General features: G+C 41.7%; 1 protein-coding gene across 1 annotated transcript in view; it reads left to right on the forward strand.

Moving 5' to 3' along the window:
* The window catches only part of csmd2 (CUB and Sushi multiple domains 2), a 224,963-nt gene that overhangs the window by 113,345 nt on the left and 99,614 nt on the right, over positions 1–12,004 (forward strand). The window contains exons 10-12 of the mRNA XM_076753709.1: positions 3,149–3,270; positions 5,630–5,733; positions 7,593–7,705. Coding sequence (XP_076609824.1) covers positions 3,149–3,270; positions 5,630–5,733; positions 7,593–7,705 — 339 coding nt within the window. The remainder of the gene's footprint in view (positions 1–3,148; positions 3,271–5,629; positions 5,734–7,592; positions 7,706–12,004) is intronic.

Consider the following 12,004-nt stretch of genomic DNA (forward strand, 5'->3'; position numbering starts at 1 on the left):
GCCATGCTGGCATGGTGCTGCCCATCAGTCATGTCTTTCTCACTTCTGACCATTTTGTGACAGGCAGGAAGAGCGGTCAGGCTCCCTGTACAGTGTTCCTGATGCTCAGTTTGAGTTTTCAGCCTCAGCGAACTGAATTAATCAGAGCAGATTGATGGTGGATTTGATTGGTTGTATAATCGGTTCAATTGATGGGTGTCTAATTTGTGAAGTGTATTCCTTGAAGCAGGACAGTTCTTTTTCTTAGACTTGGTGGTAGTGTTCATTTAGAGCTTAAAAGTAAAAAATCCTAAACCCAATGCTGAGAAATTCCAATTAATAAGACACATTCAGCATATTGGTTTCTGCTTTAATATTTCAGTTTAGAAGTTAAAACTCCTACTATAGACGATTGAGAATAATATATGACGGCACTGTTTCCTGTTGGGGTTTCTTCATGGTTTCAATTGAGTAGAGTTCTGATTGTCACTTCGGTAGTGACAAGCCAAATGAAGTCTTTTTGTGTGTTTGAACAGTCAAAGTCTTCATGTTTGTGGTGACTAATGTCAAGGTTTTTGCTGAAAAAGTTCTAAAAATACACCTTCATTACAAAGACTTTGAATGTGTGTGTGCTCTGAACCAAACGGCCCAAATGGTCAGAAAACTATTAATTTCAGGTTTAAACTGGCAGGTGTGGTGGTGTTTGATTATTTCTTTCATTAATTTGACAGCTCTAAATGCTTCGTAATTACTCCGGAAAGGACCTGTGATTACAGGGAGTGTTAACTCTGAACATTTGAAGTAATTATTACGCCAAACAGTTCTGAACAACTCTCAGATTGAGATATTGACAAGTCACAACATGAGAAAGTGCATTAACAGATCAGTTTGAGAAGTTGCTTTAGAGGTGAGTTTGTCAGTGACAGGGTAAGTATTGCTGGATTTGTACTAACATGAACTGTTTGGGACTTTCATCCAAATAGATGAATAGGGGGATTTATAATCCACACTTAGGAAGATCTACATATGTCAGCCATTTTGTACCACTTCTCCATTAGGGCTTCTGAACACCCTGATCTCTGACAGATTTGTCTAATGTAATCACCTGCAGCTTTTTATCCCCTCTAACATCACCTGCAGGTCATCGTTGTTACTCCACTTCAGTTAATGTGATCTGAAAAATCCAGCTTTCCACAAGCACCAGCATTCTGTCTTTTGTCTTGGACTGATCCAATTGTGCCAAAATAAAATTACAGCACCAAGGAGAGGGGGCATGGTCTCACAAGGATTATATGGGTGGGGGGTGGATTGTGCTTGGTTTCGTCTCGTTTGTACTGACACTTCTTAGAAGGGAAAAAAAAAAAAATAAGACAAAAAAAAGCGATTGAGCCGTTTTAAAGCTCAGGTCACATTATCACGTTCAGTTGGTGTTGAGTTTTATTTTAAGAAACATTCAAAATTGACACAACTACCACAATGCCAGGAAAATTGGCCTTTAAGAATATCTCATTCCATCTTCCTCGCTTAACCTTTGGTACTGTGCCTTTGTTCTGCCTCAGTGATGATTAAACATCATCCAGGAATAATTGAAGATCTGTATCCTGAATTAGCATTAGTCATCATTAAATTGAACAGGACTATCATTAGCACAGGAAAAAAAACTTCATCTCTGGCTCCGAATTCATTCTTCTGAAGTAGAATTCATGCTTGCCTTTTCGTTCACACTTTGTTTCTGGTCACACTCCCGCCATTCTTCTTTGTCATGGCCTTTTATTGCAAGGTGGCCTGCTGCACTTTAATGTCTATCACAGAACAGACAGAGTTGAGTATATCAAGCATGATGATTCCCATGATTAAAAAAATAAATAAATAAATAAAAAATAGCAGAGGATATGATAGCTTCAGTGGACTTCCTCACTGCTGTATTATTTTCATTAAGGTCACCCTCACTGTCAGCACAACTCAAATTAATTACTTTATTCTCCCCTCAACTTTGCCAAAGTTCTTTTTACATTTTAATAGGGGTGATTTGGGTGGTGAGGGGTGGAGCATGGAGCTACAGAGTGGGGCTTGAACCACCCCAAGGACCTCTCGTAGATGTAGCTCATTAAAATTTTGGTAGCTTGTTCGGGTAGGTCCTTTCAAATGCTTTCAGGTTACCCCCACCCCCATATGTACAGACTCAATTCCCTTAAAGTAAAAGAATTCTGCTTTAATTTGAGCGGGTGTTCAACATTTCTGCCGTGCAGGTACCCTCAGGCCTTAATGGAAAAGTCACATTGTCCTTTAAAGCCAGGTTTGCAAACTGCCCACCTATTCTTTTCAATGAGAGTATCAAGGTGTGGTACTCAGGTGTTTTTTTTTTTATAGCCATGATAAAGGTTCCCATATATAAGCTATACTTTGGCAGTACCAACCCAATTGCAGATGATCATAAAGGCAGTCTGATGTTATCTACGTTGTTTTATTGTTAGAATAAATTAAGCTGACAGTATGTGCAGACCAAACAAGCCCCCAGTATAATGAAGACCTGTGGGAAAACTCTGTGATTTATGGCTTTGATTGAATCTTTCATTAGTCTATTTTTCATGGTGCCACATTAAATTGTCCAGTCAAGTGTTTGGAGGGTGCACAGCAGCTGATTTTGTTTAGATGGCTCTTTGGTTCATAATTTGATAATGGTTTAAAAAAAGGACAAGTTATCATTGCCAAGCATAACTTGTCTTCAACTTTATGAAACAATGCCGGCTGACAGGAAGTTAAACAAATGCATTTTGAAAGGTTACACAGACAGTTCTGCTCATTAGGGCACTCTTTGGGATGCTGTTCATGTTGCTTGGTAAAGTTTGAGTTGAGAGTTTTGAACCCAAGCACAGGGGTTTTTGAACTGAATACAGAAACATGCAAATAAAATCAATTGTCTGCAGTGCACAAGGAAAGAAATACAATTGCAGGTGTGAGTAGAAACCTCAACAAGTGGAGGTTGAGGTGGTTTAGGGATGTATTGGCTGAACTGACAGCCAAAAAACATCATGACTTGTGGATTAAACATGCAACCCAGGAGTGGGCTTGACGGATACTTTGTCTTTTATGGTTTATAAAGGAAAACTTGTTTTTAAACTGTCACTGATCGAACATTTTTTTTCTCTTTCTGTGTCTTCCCTTGCAGCGCCAATGTGTGGAGGTCAGTTGAAAGGACCGAGTGGAGTCATCACATCTCCAAATTACCCGGTCCAGTACGACAACAATGCTAACTGCACATGGGTCATCACAGCCACAGACACATCTAAGGTAAAAGTCATTCAACGTGGGATTTAAGCAGCAGCGCAGTGCTAATTTAGCTTTGCTGCTGTAATCGCATGTTTCCAGCTGTGTGTTAAGTGAGGTGTTCAGCTGCCAGCCAACTGAAAAGCAGTGGACTGGTGTGTTTGCACCTGTCAGGGAGGAACTCCAGAGGAAGCTCTTCTCTGACACACATGACTCATTTTATACTTTTGATAATTGCTGGAGGACATTTGGGGGGCTGTTGAACACACCATGTGACAGAAGCTGTCTCATAGAGAAATGTGAGCGATAAGCACAATGAAAGAGGGGAGAAAGAACGCTGGAACCGAGCCAACAGAAGACAAAGAGAGTTGTTAGAAACACCTGTGGTGAGGGAGAGAAGAAAGGAGTTGAAACGGACAGAAGAGTAATGGAGAGGTTTTGAGAGCATGCTCAGAGGATATCATGAAAGTGTCATAGCCACTCTGTTCAGGCCATTGACTTTGGAGTTGTGTTCAAGGCCACCCAGCTGCTTTCCTGCCAAATATCCTTCTCTGAACTCGAACAAAACGGTTTTACAAATCTGTCCTATTGCACTGCGCCGAGTGGAGGAGAGGCTATGTGAGGTGAGAGGCAAGGCAAGGGGGTGGTCAGATACAATGCGCACCCACCCAACCCCGCCCTTTGCTTGCATGGGTACAAACACACACACACACACACACACACACACACACACAGACACCCTTGGGTATACCCGGCGGGCAGCCTGCTGAAACAGACAACAGTACTTTGGGCTGTCTCTCGCTCTGTGTCTGGTCCAGATGAAGATGGAGCGAGGCTGTTCTTTCTGTTTAGAGATGTAATGGGCTTCTATTCCTGCCTGCACGCATCGTCCCAGCCAGAGGAGACATTAGGTCAGGCAGGAGACTGAGACGGTAGCGCAAAGGGAGGCGGGTTGGATGTGACACAGCTCTTCTAGCCCTGAATGCAACCCTGTGACATGATGACTAATGTGGGTTCTTGTCAAGTGTTCAAGTGCTCCTTCATAATGTCCTGAGGGTACAGAATGCAGCTGTTTTTAGTTGACAATCTTTTAAGTGTTTTTCCGTCAGTGGCAGGGACACTGGTTTCTGTTGTAAAACAATCAAAATGTCAGACATGACATCAGAGACTGCAAACAATTTTGAGTGTATATATATATATATGGTTGCTGTGTTTTTGTTTCCTTTTTTTTTCCTTTTTTGTCCGTTCCTCCCCCTCTGTGCCTCACCTGTTGGCTGGCAGATGGGAGATGAGTTTGTGGTAGGAAACTCTATTTATCGAGTGATCTGACCTATTTTGCCTACACACCATCCATCTCTTCTCTCCACCTTGGCAATTTTCATTAGGCACTGGGTTTAACATGGGACAGAATGCAATTTGCATTTATATAAGCTTTTTCATTAGGCCTGGCCCTCTCAGTCCTATGAAAACATTAGGAATTTGGTGGAAATCAGTGGCAGCCAATTTAAAATAGCAGACAAAGACAGTCTTGCCTTTTATTTGTACATATTTTAGTCTCCCATATTATCCAGCTTTTTTGTCTTTATCAACATTTTGCATAATCATAATCAAACCTTATTTGTTAGTCTGCTTTTATTGGAGTTGCCCCATCCCTCCCTCATCTCAGCCTCAGTTATTGTGTTTCTTACCTTGCTCCACTTTGTCTCCCTGCAGCATAGAAATGAGCTGAAGTGAATAGGTCTGTTTTTTCCTCAGTGTTAAAATCCAATAGATAAATCTTTTACAACTTTTGTGTCACCTTTATGATGCATATATTCACCTTGTGTACAACCTCGAGTCCCTTGCCACCTCTCCTGATGCACTAAAAGTCATTGTAAGTCTGCCTAAGTAGGCCACAAAGGCATCTGCAACCTGCTGATTTGATGAGCAAAGAATAAGGGTTGTGCAGACTGTCTGACAGGCAATCAGATATTTGATTAGTAGGAGAGGGTACATCATCACCAGACTGGATAATACAAAATAATCTTATGCACAAACAGTCTCAGTCACATATAAATCGAAAAAAAGTACCAAGCTGATCACTGACACAAAGTGGAGCTGTGATTGGATGAATGAAATCTCACAAAGGTGTGTGAGTGCTTACAAGAGAAACAAAACATCGGAAGACAGGTTTTTTACATGCAATACACACAGCTGTTACATAGCAGGCGTGAATGGAATTGTGCCAGACGCATGTTCAGAGGAGATTGATAGATGATAGATGGGTGCACAAAGGGATGGAAAGTCACAGATGGAAAGGGGTCTCTCCTCTGCACCCGATGTCAGGAGCATTCAAGCATCTGTCATTTACGGTTGTCCTGGCGATGTCTCTGCCGTTGTCTAGGTGATCAAGCTGACATTTGAGGATTTTGACCTGGAGCGAGGCTATGACACCCTGACAGTGGGAGACGGTGAGGTTGTGGGAGACCAGAAGACCATCTTCCACGTGTGAGTGACTCCTTCGACCTCCATCTTTATGCCTTTAATCTTCCCTCTGTTCTCTGTAACTTCTCTTGGCGTTTGCCCCCCCGCCATTCACTCGAGCAGTCATTTTGAATATTTGCTGCTCATCTTCCACGCAGTCATATTCTGTGTTTTGCTTTCTCTTTCCTCTTCTCCTTTCTTCACTTTGGCACACATGCCTTTTCTCCTCCTTCACTTTCCAGCAGCAACCCTCTCTCTTCCCTTTACCCTCCAGCCCTTGCTCTCCCTCTTGCGCTGTTTCTCTTTCATTTCATCACCACCTGATGCAGCAGTGCATGAAAAATAGATGCCACACCACATTGTCAATCATCACTCTTTTCAATGTTAAAAACAAGATCACAGCCATGCGGTGCAGGCATTGCGAACCGCATATTGATGCCCCCTAATGGAGTTTGTGCGAGCAGATGCTCCATAACAATTCACGGGATGTTGTTATTAATTGTACTGAAATTTACCACCTTAATAAAGTTTTTATAGATCGATTTTTATGCGAGGCTGCCTCGCCTGGGTGGTAACTGGGAGGAAGTGGGAGATAAACAAGGGAGAGGTTTGTGGAGGAGGGGTTTGTTGATGAGGGAAGTTCTTCCTCACTTTAATATTTTTGTTTACTCTCTTGCACAAACACTGAAAATGACCTCATCTTATTCAGTTAGGGACTCCCTCTGTCCTTACAGACCTCTTTATGATGCGAAAGTGAGCACTTCTGTCATTGACATTGCATGCGCTCTTGCCCTCAAACAAACGAGAGCAATTTAGGACCAGAGAATATACTGCGGCTATCAGCACAGTTTAACTTAGGACTATATTTTTGTGAATCAGTGGTGCAGGCAAGCATGCACAGGGTAATTATTTTTTCGCAACTTTAGGGTCAGAGACATGTAACCCTACTCCAGCACAGTCATAAATGTGGTGGCTAATAGGCAGTGAGTCACAACCAATCAAATCCCCTCTCTTCCTTCACTTGAAAGACACCGGTTGCTGACAGCTTGATAATGGAAGAGAATTTGGTGTGAATCTGCCACAAATGTTAAAGAAGAAGGGAGAGAGAAAGTTGAAAGAAAAACATTGGTTGTTATTCAGCTTAATGGAACTCTATTGGTCAATCAGGCAACATATCATTTGAATGGTTTGCCAAGCTGATGCTTTTTCATTGCATATTACATCTTTCCACAGACACATGAAGGGAACAAATTCACAGGAAACTCACCAGATTACCAAAAGGCTGCAGGAAAGGACAACAACACGGACCTAACCAAACCAGACATTTGCTCCTTACTACTCCCACCGTCCTCCATGTGCCGTCACTAAAATTAGAACCCTTAATCACTTACTCTGCAGCTACACACTTCCTAATTAGAGTTGGGTGGAATTACTATTCAAATAGGATTAAATTACTTCTGTGGCATTGACTGATGTTGCCTTCATTTTCCACTTTCTTGTCCCCAACTGTTTCGAATAAAAGGGTTAGGATTAAAAAAAAAAAAAAAAAACAGGCCTCTCAGACTGGAATTGCCTGCAACAGTTTTAGAACACTTTCCTTTGATGAGAAAAGTCAGATAGTTTAATATATAACTTCAGGTGTTGTTTTTGCTGCTTGCATTAAAGTTTTTTAATGATGCAGTGGAAACAGGGCCTCTGGCTATTAAAGCAGATTCACTGCAGTAAGTGCATACACTGCTTAGAATAATTGAAACAACTGATCCAGGTTTCACAATTGACACCTTGCAGTCATACTATATGTAGCACAAGCGTGAAGTATATTCAAGGCAACCTTTGAAGACGTTTCTGTTTAAGAAGCCTGTCCTCTTCTCTCCTTTCTGTAGCCTCTCTGGTACCACCACTCCAGACCTTGTGGTTAGCACCAGTCACCAGATGTGGCTCAATTTCAAAACAGATGACACCAGTGGCTCCCTGGGCTTCAAGGTGTCCTATGAAGGTAAGGATGCTTCAAATGCTCTGGTTGTCAGTCAGCAGGATGACTGCTGGCTTGCCGGCTGCATTTAAAAAAAAAAAGTAACTCTTTCTTCTAACCTCACATAGAATTAAATGCCTTTTTTAGTCATTTGCCCTTGTACGCTGTGACTCACTGCTCAAAGCTGACATCATGGGCTCTGACAGAACACATTTCGCTCCAGCTGACTCCGACGTTATTGTCCGTCCTTCCCTGCATTCATCACCCTGAGTTTTTGGTTTGAAAAACACTGAGGTCAGAGGTGTTGTATTTAAGGCTTTTGTAATGAAGCTCAACAGCTACATTACAAAGCCCTTAAATCAAGCACCCTCAGTACCAAGAACACATACTGTGCCGAGACCATCAGTGAATGGAGCCCTCAATTTCTGTTTCCACTGCAACTATGCAGAAATTATGCTTTCAGATAAATTATTTGTCAAGTTTGATGCATTGAGCGTTAATGAGGCAGGACAATAAAGCCACTTACTTTGGTAAAATAAACTGACCATGAGCCACCAATGCAGCAGACAGCTGTTAATTTGTACTGTATTCCTACTGTATACCTGTCTGTGTGTGTGTGTGGATGCACGCGTGTGTGAGCTTTGAAAAAAGATGGCCATTAATATGTGTATGTCCTTGCAAGCATGTGTGAGGATGAGAGATAAAAGGTGGGAGCTCGTCAGTCTGTATGTGTGTGTTCTGTTTGTCTGTGTGTATGTGTGCGAGTATGGGGAATTTGCCAGAGTTGTTCTTGTAGATGAGTCTGCCGTTTGCCTCTCAGAAGCACAGCAAGTCTTCTCCCTTGCCCACAGATGCTTATTTTTCATCAGTAAAAATAACAGAGAAAGTGGAGCAGCATGCTGAACCAAAGTGTAATTAAAACAATGAGTTCTACTTAATGAAGGGGAAGAAACGCTTTGAACCACTTCACCTCCCAGATTGGAGCACCCAAAATCTAATTTGCATTCTCAATTACTTGTATTTTAAGCCCGATCATCAAGTGTAATTGCAAACGCGCTCATACAGTACACACACTCCCGTCTTACTCATGCGTTTGAGTGTGGGTTGCGTACTCCGCAGTGGCCTCAATCTTTCAACTGAAATCGCAACCAAAATCGGTGTTAATGCGTATGTGTGGGTCTAAACCTAAACGCTGTCGTACTTTATACTGGCACTGGGCAGGAATAAATTGAGGCATTTGGATTATTTACACCTACATGCAGATTCATGCACCTACAGGTCACAGAGGTCACGTCCTTTGGATTTTTTCTGCGGTATGAGCAGGATTTTTAGAGCCTGTTCAGACTTCAGAGTGTAGAGACTTTATCGCTAAAAGCTGAATATGTCGTGCCATCTGTTGACAAAATATCATTGTCAGTGCTGTAATAAGGCTGGTACTCACTGATCAGGTGTGGTGGTACTTTTGATTTTTGCTTACATTTACTGCTAATTAAAATGAAAATAAAAACAGGATGCAGTCATTTGCAAATTGCAATTTGCATGTTGTTTATGAGTATATGTCTGAAAGGATTAGCAAGTTATCACTTTCTGTTTCGTTTATGTTTTAGACAGCATCCCAACTTTTTTTTGGAATTGGGCTTGTAGATACATTACATATAAAGCTTTAATGTGATTGGTGGAAATGTGGAGCCTTTAAAACCCATTGTCACATTTTATGCGATGTCGGGTTATACCAATAAACTTGACTATTAAAGTCCTTTTGTTGTTTTAGGCCTTAGGAGATTGCGTTTTACTTGTTGACAGTAATGTGAGTCTGAGTTCCATTACAATGCTTGGATTACGCCGGAATGTCAAACAGACAGGGACAACAAATATGCCATTACATCTCTTCCCTTATTCATGAGAATCAAATGCTGTCTCATTCACTCCTGCCTGCTTTCTTATACACAACATACACAGAGGCACACATACAGTCACAAATGCATACATGTACATAGACGTACACATGAAACACATGTGCACACTCACTTCAAAAGGCTTATTTACTGCTTCAGTTTTCCCTAAAGGTCTAGTTGCAGGGACCCATGAGGCAGACAGGGCTTACTTGACAAAAGCCCTGCAGGGAGTTTGAGGTCCTCTGTGAGTGTCTTACAGTGACAAACAAATGGATGTCTGATTGTGTTTGTGTTTTATGCATTTGCATATGTATGTATGGATTTTTGTGTCCGTCTTATAGCTTTCGGGTTCTTCCACATTCTGTTGGATCTCATACTTTCCCTTTTTATAGTTTCTCTTTAATTCTCACTCAGCCTCACCTCAAAATTCGTTTTCAGCATTCCCCCTTTTAAAGGTGACTTCCACATAAGATCAATGAGTTGTCTTGTGAATGAGGCTGCCTCAGGACAGCCATACATCCAAACAGCAGTGAGCTCTAAATATGTGTTCTAAATGATGATCATCATTAGGGCTGAGTATGGATTTATACCCAGCATCACCCCTGGTGCGGTTTAAAATCGTATTAGGCCCTGCCATCATTTCCTGGATGGATGAGCTTATTCGCTCTCTGTGTTCCCCCATCCGGGTGCCTCGATAGGATGCCTCAGCATTCCCATCTGCAATCTGCAACTGCGGAGAAGTAGAAAGAAGAGTGAGTAAAAGAAAGGGGATTGCATAAATCTCGCGATAATGAAATTGGCGTATGTGGTTTTAGGGAAGAAGGGTGGTCATGGAGGTGTGTGTGTGTGTGTGTGTGTGTGTGTTTGGGTGTATACCTGAAAGTGCCCACGTCAGCTACCCACGCAAGTGAGAACATTTGTCACACAGTAAGGAGAGGGATACATTTGCAGTGGGAAGGAGAGAGAGAGAGAGAGGGAGATAGACGTTTGCATTAGTGAGTAACATTTTGGGAGGATAAAGAGACAGTAAAGACTAGAGTAAAGACTTACTGGCAAAGGAAATTATACTAAAAATAAATGCATGACGAGAAAATAGGAAAATCATGTTGATTTTAATGTCATGAAGTGTAGGAGCTCGTCTTCTGGTCTTGTCAGCCCTAAATGAACTCCTCGCTGAGTCATTCATGGCTAACAGCCGTTCAGTTAGATCCATTCAGTCTTAGCTAAGGCGCCAGACAGGGAGAATGTCTTTGATGCGCAGTTTCAGCAAAGCCAGGAACTGCTGAAGTTATGACCAGACCCAAGACACTCTCCGTCTGGGGATGCATTACCCAACTGAGGTGACTGTCAAGGACATGTGCCCTTCACAGAAAGCACTTTTTTGTTTTTTTTTATTTTAGAGGTGTCACAGTGCTGGATAGCAGAAGGTACCTGGTTTGTCACTCATCTGGGTGAAACACAAGCTCTGCGCTGACTCAAAACAAGCAGAAGACCTCAACATTTTTCTCTCTGTTGATCAAATATTTCCATACTAATGTCATGTTTGTTTGTTTGTTTTTTTAAATCACTATGATTTAGACTAAGCATTCCTATCTGGTTCATGTCAAGAAAAACAAGGCTAAACAAATCTCAGACCGATTGTGCACTGAACTCGCAGGGATCGACACTGATCTTTTCTTTGGTAGATAAAACATTCAGTGTTCCTGTCATAAATGATGGAAACAATGTCAAGCACATTTCATTCTACATGTAATGTGCGCATAGATTTCCACAAGTTGAGAATTCATTTTCTTATTCTACCCTAAGAGTGAGGGGAATATGCTGGTGGAAAGCTCCTACATCCAGAAATCCAGAGTTGGCTGCAGAGGAGCACAGTATAGAATGATTAGGAAAGTCAATTTTCCAATCTATATGACTCTCCCTGCAGGTGTCTGCATTCAGCAAACGAAAAAAAAAAAAAATAATGGACATGATTAAATGAATAAATAAAATGTACCTGGGTGGGTTGCCTTTTGTCGTGGCACAATATCGGGTCAGACCGAAATTGCTGCTATTTACAAACAGTGAAACGTCGGGGAAACAGCTCTTTGTGATTTGTTTTGATTTAGTGCAAGATCCTGCATCTTCATATCACTTATTACCTATGTGGTTGTATCTTGTCAATATCTGCTGGAGGCTACAGCCAGTAATAAGCTGGAGTTGAGATATCTCTTTCTCTGCAGCTTCTCTGCGCCTCTCTCGCTTACATCTATCTAGTATTTTTTAAGGACAACTCTGCTACAGGGCCACCGTGCTTGTCCGTGATGCTGAACAATACTATTTTTCTAGTTCAGATAATCTACAGGTTAAATAGAGGACATTCGGGGAAGTGGCATGTGTTAATTTATGTGTGACCTTTAAGTATACATCTCTGTTACGATTGCTGGTT

Source organism: Chaetodon auriga, chromosome 17 (assembly GCF_051107435.1).
Source record: "Chaetodon auriga isolate fChaAug3 chromosome 17, fChaAug3.hap1, whole genome shotgun sequence".
NCBI lineage: Eukaryota > Metazoa > Chordata > Actinopteri > Chaetodontiformes > Chaetodontidae > Chaetodon > Chaetodon auriga.